Below are 16,334 nucleotides of genomic sequence, written 5' to 3'. Positions count from 1 at the left end.
GCCTCAAAAGTGCACTTAATTAAATGTGCTTCACTTTCAGAATCAGAATCAGAAATCCTTTATTGATCCCCGTAGGGAAACTCTTTTTCCATCATTGATTAAAGGCTTTCGCTTTGCTTTTTGTTTCATTACATTTGTCTTACTAACACTTTGACATGCGAACAGGAGATGGGACCAAAACGGCAACCTTAGGTCCGACATAATTCAAAAATAGCAGATAAAATGTAACTAACATTTTTTCAGGTTGGGAATTTGGACAAACTCCGGCATTAACGTTTTCTATTTACAGTCAAGACATTTAGCTGTTTAATCTACTCCGAGCCACACAGCATGGTCAGTCAGTTCACGCCACAGGCTGCCAACAGTCAGCAGAAATTAAAGAGCTACAACACTGCACAGTACAATTAGATCAGTGTTCGTTCATGAGCACAGCCTGAGATCTGGACAAAACTCCCGGTGGAGACAAAGTGGACAAAAGACATGTTTAACAAATACAAGTTTAATATCAAAACAGACCTACAATCCAACAGGAAGTGAATTCCAACAGTAGAAACATCAAACGTCCGTTCATTTTTTGCCTCTTTAAGTACTTTGTGTGTGTGTTTTTTTTTAATTACCTGACTGAGTATGGAGGCTTAAATTCCAGCTACATTCACTTCACACGTGAACACAAAAACCTCAAACACACTGAGAAAGAAAGGCTCAAAATACAAGAGTCCGTAAAATCTTCTCCATCTTGACAACGGCTAGTAATTTAAGTGAACAATAAATCCTGTTTCTTCAACAACACGGACATAAACATGTACATTTATTTACAATCAGCCCCACACTGAGGGCCGATACAGAGACCAACCTGGGACGAGACAGAAAAACACAGGAGGAAGAACAGCGTGGAGCGAACGTCCAAAAGATCTGAAGTTTGATTCTGTTATATATTTGTAGTATTAGACTGTCTATTTAGATTTTTATTCATTATTTTTACAGTTAACTCAGTTTCATGAAGCTTGTTTTACCAAACGTTATCTCGCATTTTGGAATCAAACACTTGATTTCATTCATTTGGCAACATTAGGTGTGAACGAGAATTGATAATTTGACTTTCTGAAGGTTCGGCTCCAGTTATTGTGTCAGTCAGAGGCCATTTCACGAAGGATCTTCCTTACGCATATCGATTTCTTTCTCACTGCTGCTTTAAAGATTCAATTCTTTCAAATTAGGTCAACAAAACATATAAAGCTCCAACAAAAAATGGAGAGTTATTGCTGTATGTTGCCCACTCTGACCATCTTCTATTGCCTGCTTGAAAAATGTCCTTCCAGGCATCAGTTTAGTCCAAAAATGATGGAAACCCAAGTACTTTTTTTCCAATGACCCAACTCTGGGCCCTGAAATAGAGTTCATGAAGCACTATTATTGTGAGGAGGAGGAGGAAGGGGTGCTGAGGCTCTTAGAACTGCTGCACAATCAGTTTCTTCTTCCCGTCGTGGCTGAACTTGTTTGAGCGGAAGAGGTCGCTGTCGTAGAAGGCCGTCAGGTTGTGGATGTTGATCTGTCTCGCCTGGAGGAGGGAAAGGAGAGGACGGGAAAAAGAAGAGAGGAGACGGATAAAAAAAAGGAGGTGATTAGAGCTTGGATTCATTTCTCAGCGTCGACAGCAGAGATGGGACAAAAATCATTGTTTTGCACGTTACAAGTAAGTCGAGAGTTTTTCCTCTCTGAAGTCCCAGGTAGAGATGTCCCAAGATGTTCCTAAGAATCAGCATCTGGGCATGTTTTAATAGATCGAGTAAAAAAATTGTGTGTGAAAAATGATTTGGGCAAAGCTAACTGTACAAAACATTCAGCTAGCAGCTTCTAATTTTTAGCCGGCGCTAACTGTAGCTTTCACCAGTTAAAATGACAAATGGTGTCACATCAACTGTCGCTAATTAATGTTAGTTCTGTGAGTAACTTGACAACAGGACAAAATGAATCATGTCTGTTGTCGGGTTAAAGTTCTCTCTCTGTAAAGTGCTCTCATTACAGCTCCAGAGGCTGTAATGCTAGTGTGTAAATAGCGCGGAAAAAAGTTGGATTACAACTAGTGGAGCAAAAAAAAAGTAAAGTTTGGCCTGTCAGTAACACCAGAAGAAAGGACATGTTACCTAAATACCTAAACATGGTTAATGCTAAAGTTAGCATGTATGCTAATGTTGGTATAGCTACAGGTAGCATGTTAAGAAGAATCTACTGAATGTTAACAAACTGCCACTTTGCATGTAACATTTAGCATACTAGCAAATAAGATTAGTATGTTAACAACATCACAGTTAGCATCATGTGCTATTTAACATGCTCATTATCTCTCTTTCATTTATTGTTACCTTATCTTGCAGGTCTTTCTCTGGTATCTCGATGGCGTCGTTCTGGACTCCGTATCTGTTCCTTTGGTAGGTGACCTGCTCGGCTACCAGCTGCTTTAGGATGAAGAGCAGCAGCTCGTTGTTGTCCCTGCGGAAGGCCAGGTAGCGGGCAAACGTCTGGACAGAAACACAGACAACACCGACTTTATAAAACAGGAAGCATCAAGGACTGCTGAATTTGACTATGATCACGTTTAAACAGAAAATCCGCCTGCAGTCTCGCACCTTCCTCATGCTCCTCATGACGCTGAACTTCTGCGTGTCGATGAAGCTCTCCAGCATGACCCTGATGGCCATGTTGACGTCGTCCTCCAGCACATAGTCCCTCAGGTGCATCTTGGCGTGGGCCTCCGCCATGCGGATCATGGACTCGATATGACGAACCGTGATGGGGATGCTGCCTGTGGCCTGTTAGTGAGACCAAACCAGCATTAATGATGTTTCATTATTAAGTCCAAACTGCCATTTAAAGCAGCAGCAAACTACTTTTATTACCTTTTTTGAGGGTCAAAGGTCATGACTACAGTCGTTTTAATAAACAAATTATGACCACGAGCGCTGTTATATACACTACTGTTATTTCACCAACATTTCTTTGTGTAGAATTATTTGTCAATTATAACTTTCTGGAGATTTCAAAACATGTTTAAGTGTCACTGAAAGGTGGAAAAGTTCGGCGAGCTCACCATGGACTCTTTGCGGAGGTCACTGTAGATGCGAGCCACCTTGTCCTGGTCCATCTGGTTCAGTTTGGGATGAACCTACAGACAAGAAAAAAAAAAAAAAGTTATTTAACCTTTAAGGCAAATTTGTAGTAAAACTTTAGCCTCGTCTTTCCACGTTCTGTTGAACCAAGGACACGCAAAACTTTACATTTTACTGATGATTTGTTGCCTCTGAAAACTTTAACCAGCTGACAAATATCTGCTTTAAAATGACACAAGGGGTAAAAATGCCTTTCCGGGGGGCAAACTGCATCATGAAAACACACAAAAGGTTCATTTTTAAAAAAGGTGGTATATGGTTTATGTTGTTCTGCATCATCATGAAAACAGACCTAGTCTGGACTTCAGCAACACATTGTCATTTAAAAGTAACAAAAATGTCAAATTTTGGTTAAAATACTTGGCTCATATTAAATGCAAGAAGGTGTCATCTTTACGGTCTCAAATAACAGGTTTCCAATTTTTTAAATCATAGTGATTCCAACATTATGATAATACATTTAGAGAAGCACAAATAAGAAAATGTGAAAACTCTTAAACCAGATTGTGAGTGAATGGGCGACGGTGTTAGCGAGGACGTCAAGAGCGTGTGTTCGTACCCGCTCCTTGGCGTAGATGATGTACTTCTTCATGAGTTCCTGGGGAATCGGCGGCACGTCAGTCGTGTTGGGCAGAACCAATTCCTCTAAGGCCACGCCCCCTTCCTTGTTGCTAGGGTGATGTTTGATGTGGGAGCCAACCACGAAGCGTGCCAACATCTCATCCTAGTTGGAAAAAAGAGAAAATCACAGGCCAGAGGAGAGAGCAGTGAGACCTAAATTCCTTTAGGCTTATTTAACTCTTAAAGATTTCTGCAAACACATCAGGGATTATGACATTTTATGGCAGCCAAGTAGGATAATAATATTCTGTTACATACCAATATATTGTTTTGGGTGACAAGACTTATATTGATTAACAAACTTTACGACTATGCCTGTTTCCCAATCATTTGTAAAAATGTTCATCAGGCATCAACAGGAAGGGCAGCAAACTTTATTCAACATGAAAAGATAAGTTATGTTTTTCTACCTGCTACTCCAATCAAACAGAAGGCAACGTTAAAGAAAGGTATGAAGGTGCGCGTTCGTACCTGCACGGGGTCGACGGTGTCTCGAACTACACACAGCACATCGAAACGGGACACGATGGGCTCCGTCAGGTCCACGTTCTCAGCAAAGGTCAAGGAGGGGTCGTACCGGCCGCCTGCAAGGAAACAAGCACCGAGAGCTGAACACGTGGACACGAAAGCAAACACACTGCCAGCAACAACCTCCCAAAATCTTTTCATATACATATGCACATAAACACGCTTTTTTAGCGCTTTTAGGACCGATAATAAATAAATAAATATATACCATCCCGGGAGACAGTGGAGCCTTATTCTGTCCATGATTAATGTAAAAAGGAACTTCTGCACTAAGAACATAATATTGGGAGAAAACACTGAATAAGTTTATTTGTCTGCAGGAAATGATTCAATTTAAAAATGATTGACAACCAAGGTTTGAGTCAGTGGTCGTTATATTTACAAATTATATGTTGTTAAGAGCTGAAACGATCGATTTAGCAATTAATCAGTTCAGTCATTTATCAAACAAAAATGCCAAACATTTCCAGCTTCTCATGTGAGGATTTGCTGCTTTTCTTTATTTTACGTATTTTTTTAAATTATTATTAAGTTTTTGAAAAGTTTAATGTGAATGTTGAAGCCTCTGGCATTAAACAGTTCACTGTTGAGCAGACAACTCTCAACATTCAGATGTCAGAGCTTTGTAACTGCACTTGAACGCATCGTACTGGCCTTCTCAACTCAGTCTAAAGCTTTCAACGATGCATTACCATATGCAATTATAAAATAACTGGCCAGAAATGCCAACCATGATGTTCACTATGAGGCTTTAACCATCGCAAGCAGGTTTCAAGTCTCTGCAAGTTGACTTTCATAACGTTCTGAAAGGAATGGAAACTAAAGGCCTGGAAGCTACGACTTTAATGTATGAACTTAACTGGGCAAAACATGCAGAAACACTGTTCGTGTTACGTACCAATGGGGTTAGAAGCAGCGATGACGGTGCATCTGGCCTGCAGCGAGGTGACGATGCCGGCTTTGGAGATGGAGATACTCTGCTGCTCCATGGCCTCGTGGATACTCGTCCTGTCTGCGTCATTCATCTGGAGGACAGAGTGCGGTTAGATCTGTGTTTATTATGACAGAAAAGCGCCGTCTGAATAGAATAATTAAGAAGTAGGACAGTAAAGTGAGTTTGTCAACAACCATAGTCACGGTTAAGATTGTTCCAACAGTTATGATTCACAATCCAGTCGTGCCTCAGCTCACCTTATCGAACTCATCGATCAGACAGACTCCGCGGTCGGCCAACACCAGCGCTCCGGCCTCCAGCGTCCACTCGCGGCTGACCGGGTGCCTCTGGACGTAAGCGGTCAGACCGACGGCCGAGGCCCCCTGCCCCGTGGTGAACACCGCACGGCTCGCCACCTTCTCCACGTACCTGCAGAGAAAAATCCATCAGGACTTCAGATTCAGAGGCTTTCAATTCAAATATGCTTAATTTCTATTTAGCATTATGCGGGGTTACTTTCACCCTTCTGTGGAAGGTCTAATATGAGATTGTTATTAATGATGGCAGATACAGAAAAAAAAAAAAGTTGTATGTTTTCATGCATTAGGTGTTGATACGAACTTGAGGAACTGGGACTTGGCGGTTCCCGGGTCTCCACACAGCAGCACATTGATGTCTCCACGCACCTTGTGTTTCCCACCTGGAAGAGAGAGAAAAGAGTGTGTGTGTAACAGAGTGAGAGTCTGAGGGAGCACAGACATTTGGGGTTCCTGCTTCAGGTTTGAACTTGCCTACCTGGATTTTTGGACTCTCCCCCAAACAGCGACAGGGCCAGGGCTCTCTTGATGTCCTCGTGACCGTAGATGGACGGCGCCATGCTGGCAAAGATCTACAGACACGACAGAAAGCCAGTTAGGAAACATCTGTACAGCGCCGATTAGAAAATCAGTTGTTTTAGCTGAATAATCCAGTTTGCTGGTAAAACTAATTAAACCAGCCTCTAAAAAGACTGAGATTAAATGTGTCTCGGTCTGTTCCTTATTAATTTAAAAAAAGATCTTTATGGAGTTTTTGGTATTTTACTTGATTTCTTTCCGAAGAAAAGCTATAATTTAATTACCCTCTCTCACAGCAAACCTTGAGAACATTTAGACCAAATCTGAATCAGAGCTGGTCACACAGACCGAAATGACACTAACCATTAGGGCTAAAAATATGTTTTTACTCTATGCATACCGTGTGCTGAGTTTTTACTCGCGAGCGTTTTTTCAGATTTGTAATTCTGATATTTTTGGGGTAAAAACAGACCTTTATCTCAGGAGGATGTGTCGGCTGTACTGATGGACGAGTACGAGCATATTTAATGAAGCTGACCTGGGTATCTATGGCAACAAATCATCTGCAGTTAAAATTTTTCTTCCCAATTTGATCACTTGAGGGACAAATAACCTCAGAGGCTGACAGTAATGTTGGTACTTTTAGAACTGAAACTTATTCTACTGACCTGCAGCAAACTTTTAGACGTGTGTGTGTGTGTGTGTGTGTGACTCCTCACCCTCTCTCCGATGCGTTCGTCCTTGGACAGGGTGACGATGGCCTTGACGTCTTCGTCAGTCAGCTCGGCCACGGCGACGCCCTCGTCTCTGCGGGTGATGTGGTTGGCCATGATCACTGTGGCAAACACTGGGAAGCCGTTAGCCATGTTCAGAGAGCCGTCGTAGTTGTTGTGGTAGATGCCTGTCAGTTCCTGAGAGGGGGAAAAAAAATCATCAAGTCTAAGTTTTGCCTTCTTTTTGGTGAGGAATTAAACACCTGGTAATCAAAAATGATGTTTTATGAAGTTTTTTCATGCGAGTTTAGTTGTTTTGCAAATGTCATTTTGAGAAAATGGATCAATGATCTCCTTGTAACATGTCTCAAATGGTTTTTTTTTCATGTTTTCGAGGACAAAGGTGTATTATTTATGTTTTTAACTCCACTCACGATCTCGTCTCCTGGCTTGCAGCTGTCCACCAGGTCGGCCAGCAGGATGGCGTCTTTAGAGCGCGGGAGGCGGCCGGCGGCGACCTTACCGGGGCTTTCCTGGATGGTGATTCGCTGGTAGTTTTGGTATACAGTCTGGAGGAGGAAGACGATTGGTTAATTCACTGAGACAAAGAGACAGGCCATTGGTTGATACATGACGAGGAAAGGAATTGATGAACCAGCGTATCAATAAACGATTCGTGTTCCTTTTAAATAAAAATAATGCGGCTGAAACAATGTGCATTTGCAAATTATGTCATCACCTATAAAGTTAAGTCATAATGCCAGAAATCAATGTTTTAAAAAAATATGAACAGTTAACATTTTTTCAAATACACACTATTGTAAACATTTAATTAGGATACTGAGAATGTGAAGGTTCTTGTGAGGTTAAGGCCTCATATTCTTCACATTTTCTGCATTTCCTCAGGAGAGACATTCAGCAACACAAACAAAATGTTCAACCTTTGCACCAAACCGACATCTCCGCCACACGGGGGCGTCTCACCTCCTCCATGTTGATCTCGAAGGGGCCCAGGGACTGACACTCGGGACAGGAGCCCGGCTTCACCTCCTGGTTCTGGGACTGGAAGAAGGGCCCCAGCACGAAGTTACACTTGTTACAGTTGTACTTGACCATGCCGAGCTGAGGGAGGACGCCGGTGCAGCTGCTCACCACGCCGCTGGTCCGGATCAGCTGGTTCAGATGGAGCTGCCTGAACACGAGAGAAGAAGGAAACCCAGGAGTTTATAAAGAGCAGAAAGCTTTATTTGATTTGTGCAGAATTTTATTCATCTTTGGTTAAAATCTTCCTTATGTTTGTTGCTTTTTGTAAATCTCTGTTTGCGGACCTTGGAATTTATATAACATGCATTATTTACCATTCCATCTGCTCATATTGATCCTGATGTCTGCGCTGCTCTCAGTAGAAAGTGATTCATGCAGTGTTTGTGTGTAAACAGTATGTAGAAAGTCAATGTTATTTATATAACCCATAAATTACAAATTTGCCTCAGGGGGCTTTACAATCTGTAGAACATGAGACACCCTCAGTCTTTAGATCCTCTATTCAGAAAAGGAAAAACATTTCAGGAAATAAGAGAAACCTTATGCCGCGTTCACATCGGAGTTATCAAATTATAAGTCTGAGATGTAAATAACGTTCACGTCCGAGTCTTAATTTCGTCTGGGAAATATCTATGACTTGGCACTTAATAATACAGAAGTGCCTGCAACCCAAACAAACATGGACGCCTCACATCAGCCAAACAGCGTCTTTCAAGGTAATTCAATCCAAATTTAATGGATATGTTGTTATGAAATAATACTGTCCATTGTCAATGCTTACATGAACTCTGAAAGCACACAACCATCTTGACGAAGTGAAGCAGCATTAGTAAGAGCAACAGAGGAAGGACATGACTTCCATGACAGCTGCTGTGTGTGTGTGTGTGTGTGTGTGTGTGTGTGTGTGTGGATGGACAAAGAGAAAGAGATGCAATGTAAAGAAACCTATTTGGAACATTGGAAAGAAGAAACTAAAAGCCAAAGTAGATCAGAAAGATATCTGGCCCTAAAAAGAGGTGATGAATTGGCAGAATATCTCTCTGCTGTCAGAGATAGAAAGCAGAGACAGATCGGAAACAGAATATGTGGTCACTGTTCGACAGGTGAGGCTGAGACAGAGATGCTCTTCCTCCTACAATGTACAACATTCAATGAAATAAGGAACGTTTACTTTAACAAGTTCAACGCTGTAATCTCAGATTTCAAAGAGCTAAATGAGCTCTCAACATTAAAAATAATCAGAGGAGAAGGAGACGGGGCAGATCCTGCTGCCCAATATGTATCAACATGCCACAACCTGAGGGACAGTGAATGACCTACACACACACACACACACACACACACTTTTAACATGTTGCAGAGTTTAGTTTTCATTTTTTGTATTTGTATTTTAACTGCAAGTCTACAATTTATTATTATTCTGTCTTAATTATCTGTATATATTTTAATAACACATTTCTTCCGTTTATGTTTTTATTTCACACTTGCTTTGGAAATGTTAACGACTGTTTCCCATGTCAATAAAGCCCAACTGAATTGAGTGAGAGAGAGAAGACCGAAGTGGCAAAAGTGAAATATTACCTGAGTGAGCGGATCTCCTCCACCAGCGGCAGGTTGCAGATGCGGACGTGGATCTCGTGGGCAATGCGGTCGTATTTCGGGTACATGGCCAGCACAACTTCTTTAGCGGCTTCATCAAAAACCTGACGACAAAACAGACACAATGTCGGTCAAAACACATACAGGTTTGTTTAAATGGACCTTGTGTTTGATTCAGGTCACCTAGACACATCGGCAGGTTCAGACCAAGGAAAATAAAAACGATCCATTGTTGTTCTGGTCTGTTTCATGCTCACTTTTTTTTTTTTTTTTTTTTTTTTTTTTTACAAATGAACCAAGGGGAGTAAACTTGATTTCGTCTTATGGAAGTGGACTGACACCCTTTCGGGTGGTCTTGGTCCGGTTGTTTAGGCCGCACCAGAGTTTCTTTGACAGTTTTCTCACCAGCATAAACAAACCGAGCCAAAAGGGCAAGTGCACCAGATTTCATTTAAACCGCACCACAAAACAGCTGTAAAAGCAACCTCATAGATTTTAGACAAAGATGTGAGGCTGTCACAGGTCAGGCCTCAGAAACATAAGATTTCCCCGTCTTCAGTGGGGCATTGTGTTTGTATAAATAAATACAGTCTCACAGGATGTTTATTAGTACTAAAAACAACAGAACTACACTCACCTTCAGCATCTCAGTTGGAGCCTCTGGTAGGAAGTAGGCCAAAACATGCTCCCTGGCTGCGAGGTCTTCATAGTTTACAACCAGACTCTCCTTATTCTCTGGAAGGACAGGATGCAAGTTCATTCATTTAAAACCAGAAAGCAGTTAAGTGTCCATTCTTCAGAGCGTATGCACGCACACATTTCAGTATTTTATAAAGACACGGGTTGAAAAGTTGAGCTACCTTTGCACATGTCGCTGATCTTCTCCTTGAAGACGTTGTGGCCGTTTTCGTCGACGTGGGTCCGCAGGAAGTTTTTGAAGCGGTTGTAGATCTCCAGCCTGGGAGCCGCCATGGACACCCACTCCCTCACAGTGTGGCCCTGCAGACGGGGAAAATACTGTCAGACCCCCCACCACAGCTGGACAGTACCAGTCTGACCTGAAAAGCTACAGTACATCATTGCATCTGTACTTTTATTACTCGAGCAGCAGTATTACAACCTTCATATCCTCCAAGTTCTCGATGCTCTCAATCATTTCCTCTTCTTCTCCATCTGCAACGCCCTCTGCTGCCCGCTCAGCCAATCGCCTTCGCCGAGCCGGCGGGCGCTCGTCGTCCTCGTCTTCGCTGTCTGGATAACAGCAAAATAAACGAGTTATTCACTCAGTCCTCTCTGCCATCCCACCTCCTTTCCACCAAGACCCCTTTAAACACGCCTAATTTGTGATTTTTTACTGAACACATATTTCTATTTTTATAATACACAGACTTCTGTGAAAAGAAATCAGCGGGCTAAACTACAATAACTAACTTCCTGTTGTTTTTAAAACAACAACATGCATCCATTCACTCACCGTAGAGCAGTCCTCTTGTCAGCCGCCCGCTAACGCCCTGCTCCCTGTCCCTCCTCCTCATGGCCTCCTCGGCGGCGGCCCGGGCTCCAGGCGACAGCTCCGACAGATCCTCGTCATCCAGGTCCAAACCCTCTGCTTCGTAGTGATCCAGCGCCGGGATGGCACGGTAATCCCTGAGCAGAGAGAGACTTGTCGTCAAGACCCAAAACTTTCTAAACACAAAGTAAATGTGGTATTTGAAACTCAGAACAAATCCTCACCTCTCCATCCCGTCCCCGATCAGCTCCTCTCCGTCTCCGTCTTCCTCCTCCTCTCCGGGCAGGGGTCCATCCCCCAGCAGCCCCTCCGACTCATCCTCGAAGGGCGGCAGGTCTCGTCCGGGGCTGGAGGTCAGGTCTCCCCTCCTGGAGGCTCGGCTGGGGCTGGTGGCCATGTGGTACGACTCGGAGGAATCCTGTCGACCAGCAGACGGATTACTCTGATTATTATTTCAATACGAGTACATGATATTATCTACTAATGTGCAGTGTATTTTCAAATTTTTGTTTTATTTATTGATATCTACTGTATTTTGTACTTGCTCATTTTACCGGTTGTTAATCTGCGAGATATATATTTTTTAATCTGTTTTAGGGAAGGATGAGTCTGCGTTGATGTTTATTTCTGTCAAATTACCCGTACGGGACAATAAAGACTGAACTGGACTATTTTACTTGAATAGGATGTGTGTGTGCGTGTGTGTCTTCCACCACTAATCGTATACATAGATTTAAAGTTACCAGCTAACTTTAAAAACCTCTTAAACTTAATTTTACCTTCTCAGCATCAACTAATTTCGTATAAATAGATTTCTCTCCTATGAGAGAGTGAACTGTATTTTACCACAAGACGTAATCTAAAACAAGACAAAAACAAAATTCACAGAAAAGGTACTTTGTCTTGCAGGCAGTTGTTACTGTGTCCAACCTCTGTATGTATTTGGAGTTATTTTATTGTTGTTAACATGGTAATAGTGTGTCATAAAAAACTGACAAAGATGCAAGAAACAATGTTTTTACTGGCAGCTGGTGGCCATGTGCTGAAAACCCCAGTCACAAAAGGTAACAGGATGATAATACAGTGGTTTAAACATAATATAGATTATAGATGGTGAATTACCAAATAAATGATAATAACGGTCACAGCATGTGGAGGCTATTTTCTATATTAAAACACATTTTAGCTGGAAACATAAAAAGTGGTGTAAGTTGAGTTTTTAATAACGTTTTATCCGTTTTTCTGTACGTTGATGTCTGTTGTTATTTTTCACTTAGCTGTTTTTATTTTATCTGCTTTAAAACTCATTTCACAGACTAAAACTGACATTTATTTTTAACAAAAAGCTCAACAGCCACATGGCAAGTCAGCGTTTTACAGCAAAGGGACAAAGCACAACAGACACAACATTATTATTTTTATTATTCGCGTTAACAACAGTGCAAAAGCGACTGATTACAAAATACATTTCCAATTGAGATTTGACTTTAAACGCATTTTAATTCAGTCTTCTGATCAAAGCAACAATCCAACTATCTCTGTCATCGTTGTGATGCCGACAAAAGTGCAAATGTCAAACTTATTAACAGCAGGAAACTCAAACTACAAACGTGAATGGGCTTAATTTAACTTCTTACTCCTTCAGCGGATACATGAAACCCGATAATGAGACATTTTATCTGTTTTTTTGACCGTTTTAACTCACCGCCATTGTCCCGTGTCTGTCTTTCTCTGCCTCTTGTCAAGAAACTTCTTCTTCCTGCCGGGAGTCGCTTTTCGCGCGAAACGATCACGTGGCACTCAAAGCCCGCGAAAAATAATGAATATTCAAATCCACCACTGACGTTCCGCCTCCTTATTGGCCGGTCCGCTCAAAGAGGCGGGGCCTTAAAGTACAGTGCGTTTGGTTTGATGTACGCCCACAGTGAGGCTCGTTCGGCCGGTGTGGTGGGGACGCCTGTGAGTCAAAGCGGTGCGGGCCGCAAATTAAAACAAACTCACCCTTCTCTTGGCATTGAAGCGGGGGCGGGGTTTATGACGTGTTATTTTTTTCCCGGGAACACTTGGGCCGCGTTCAAATCCGCCTCTCTGATATCCTCGCTTTACTGAAAGGAAACGGTTGGCCACGTCCCAAAATGTTAAATTTCTTCTGTTTTTCTTTCCTTTTTAAAAATTAACCAACAAAGTCACATTTCAAGAACAACATACAGGCTTTGTATCTGTGTAAAACTTACAGGAAATAGTCCAAGCAGCAGTAAAGACTATAAAGACACAAAAAAAATTGAATAAATTAATACAAGAAAGGTAAGTAAATCAATATTTAAATATATACATTAAATTAAATAATAAAGAATAAGATTTGGATATATAATATATACTGTACATTGGCGTTAGAGGAAAAGTCAGAGGATCACCAAAGTTAGTAGGATTCATCCTCTGGGGACCATGAATGTCTGTTTGAAATTGAATTAAATCCCTTTAGTAGTTGTTAAAATATATCACAGTCTGGACCAACTTCTTCGCTTGGCTTCTCCCCTTAGGGGTCACCACAGCGGATCATCTGTTTCCATCTCGCTGGCAAACCGGGCCCCGCCCAACCCGGCATGTAGATCTGATGATCTGCATGTTTGATTTGGCACAGGCTTTTTTCGCCGGTTCCTAACGCAACCCTCCCCATTTATCTGGGCTTGGGACCGGCACTTAGGAGTGCTCTGGCAAGCCGGGGTTCAGTGTCTTGCCCAAGGACACTTTGACATGTGGAGAGGAGGAGGTGGGGATCAAACCGCCAGTCCTGTGATCAGTAGACGACCCGCTCTACCACCTGAGCCCCCATATTTCAGTCTGGACCAACAATCATGGCTAAATATCATTTTCATATCTGCTTTTTATGTGGTAAAAGAATAAAAAACACAGAGGGGGGTGTCAACACTTTTTATATTCAGTGAAGGCAGTTCCTATATCCAAGGAATAGTGAGTGTGTGTGTGTGTCCAAGTTGGACACACACACACACTCACTATTCACATACTCCAGACGCAGACATATGCACTCCGACAACACTGTAACATCCACTATAGGCCACTAGTTTCAGTTTAGAAAATGTCTAGCTCAGCAGATTGTGAGGCTTGTGAGGCTTTCTGTGAACAAGAAAGACAAAGAAAGGGAAACCGTTTGGAGGTAATGTGGTTTTCCTTATGCAGCTCTGGCTCGTGTGGCATGCAGGAGCCAGGGAACATTACCTTTGGTTGCATTTAAAGTTCAGAATTATTTCTGAAAGATAACTTGGTGACATTTTTGAGTTTGAGACTTGCAACAAGGATCACAGGCCAGAGTCAGACCAAGGACAACAAAAACACATGGTGTCTGATTCAGCCAACTGACAAACTAACTTTTCTAACACACGGAGCTGCTCTGGAGGCAATAGTCTTTGAATTTAGCCATTAATTCTGGCTAATGTCAACGGCACGTTAAGAAAATGTAGTCTGACACAGTTCTTAACAATCTGTCAGACGTCATGATGGTTAGTCCTACAGATCTGCGCATTATAACATTCTCTGAGTGTTTAGAGCCACAGAGCGTCACACATTGTAAGACTCCAACAAGATTCAGAGAGTTTTTTTTCTCCACTCAGGACGTAAGGAGGCCAATATTAGTCAGTCAGTCTGTCTGTCCAAGACTTGAGTCCAGTGCAAAATATCTGATGATTGTTTATGACCTAATTTCATAAAATGTCTTTTTCCCAGCGGATGACTCCTAATGTTTTGCCATCATCAAGCCAAACCCTCTATTTGCAGACAAGAAATATCAAAACTGAACGCAGTTTGCTATTTAATATACTGAGCACATTCATGGTGTCTTCCCAGCTATACTGTAAATAGTATACAGTATATCTAATGAGGATAACATGAAAGTAGCATAAAAGACATACAAAGATAGACGTGGTTAAGTGGTTAATTACAGAATAATTAACAGGGAGGGCTGATTATATTTCAGACTTCTTTATTGTCTTTTTGATAGATGATACATGTAACAGGTGTATGAACTTTGTATTAGTACCGTTCATACACCTAAGTTACATGTAGACAGAGGTGGACAAAGTGCTCCATTACTTGAGTCAAAGTATAGATACTCCTGGTCAAATTTTACTCCAATATAAGTGAAAGTTGTTAAGTCAAATCTTTACTTGAGTCAAAGTGACAGTGGTGGCCTAAAGGTTAGAGAAGCGAGCTTGTGACCAGAAGGTCGTCAGTTTAATCCCCCGGGCCAGCAGGATAAATCTGGGTGGGGAAAGTGAAAAGCAGCCCCTCCCTCGTTACCACCACTGAGGTGCCCTTGAGCAAGGCCCTTAACCCCAACTGCTCCAGTGGAGCTGCTCTGTGGCCAGCAGATCAGACTGTGTTTGTACTGGGCAGATTCCAGGTGTGAATGTGATCAGGGCGTTCCTGAAAAAGAGAGCATTGCTCCCAGTGAAACTCCCACCTGAATAAATAAAGTACTTGCTTTTAAAAATACCACTTGGACCACTTGCCCTGTTTGGGTGCATTTTAAACGCAGGTTCGCTCGAAACAAACCAGTTCGTATGACGTGTTGTCCAACCACATCTGAAGGCAAAAGTGTTGTTTTGTTGTTCAGAACGGTCACGTTCGCAGAGGGAGTGAAAAAGTAACTCGTGTTTCCATCCAAATGTAGTTTAATTTTAACAGAATTTCCAGAAAATCAGCAAAAAAACATGCAAAGTAATAATAATAAACTTTATTTATAGAGCACTTATTAAAACATAGTACAAAGTGCTTTACAGAGAGAAAAATTAAATAAAATACCAAGATGAATGATAAAATACATGAAGGGCAAAATTTTCGTTTTCAGCCTGGACTCAGGAACAGACAGGAGACCCCTGCCCGAAGATCTCAAACTACGTGAAGGTTCATAAGGGATTATAAGGTCTAAAATATAATCTGGAGCCAGGCCATGAAGAGCCTTAAAAGTAATCAACAAGATCTTAAAATCAATCCTAAAACAAACAGGGAGCCGATGTAAAGAGGCTGAACCAGGCGTGATGTGGTCCTCTCGGTCCTGGTTAACAGCCGAGCAGCTGAGTTCTGTACAGTCTGCAGTCTGTCAGAGTTTTCAAGATTAAAATCATGATGTGCTTCTTGGTGGTGGGTTGGCTCTACAGGGCACAATGGGAGCGGAGTGATACTCCAACTCTTAAAGCTAAATACACTTTTAGCTCATTAATAAAAGGCTATAAAGAATATTTAGATATTCTTGTAAAGTCCATAGTCATGTGTTAATTGGTTGTCAGGCAACATCTGTAGCAGCGTCCAATCAGAAAGCCATCAACAATGCAAACATGGAGATTATTTCAGCATCACGAGCTGCAG

General features: G+C 41.9%; 1 protein-coding gene across 1 annotated transcript; it reads right to left on the bottom strand.

Annotated features, from left to right (window-relative positions):
- Positions 1-483: 483 nt before the first annotated feature.
- Positions 484-12,799, bottom strand: mcm2 (minichromosome maintenance complex component 2). The gene is made up of 20 exons (XM_044171815.1): positions 12,658-12,799; positions 11,177-11,370; positions 10,917-11,089; positions 10,563-10,693; positions 10,303-10,441; positions 10,080-10,177; positions 9,425-9,546; positions 7,784-7,991; positions 7,234-7,368; positions 6,806-6,997; positions 6,046-6,139; positions 5,872-5,950; positions 5,508-5,679; positions 5,215-5,341; positions 4,260-4,372; positions 3,727-3,891; positions 3,089-3,163; positions 2,628-2,810; positions 2,364-2,519; positions 484-1,558 (listed from the first exon to the last, which is right to left on the bottom strand). Exons 1-20 carry the CDS (start codon positions 12,661-12,663, stop codon positions 1,448-1,450), a joined length of 2,673 nt encoding a protein of 890 aa, XP_044027750.1. The 5' UTR covers positions 12,664-12,799; the 3' UTR covers positions 484-1,447.
- Between the last annotated feature and the right edge of the window lie 3,535 nt (positions 12,800-16,334).

The sequence above is a fragment of the Siniperca chuatsi genome, linkage group LG2, assembly GCF_020085105.1.
Source record: "Siniperca chuatsi isolate FFG_IHB_CAS linkage group LG2, ASM2008510v1, whole genome shotgun sequence".
Taxonomy (NCBI): domain Eukaryota; kingdom Metazoa; phylum Chordata; class Actinopteri; order Centrarchiformes; family Sinipercidae; genus Siniperca; species Siniperca chuatsi.
This window is presented reverse-complemented; position numbering and strand designations above follow the sequence as displayed.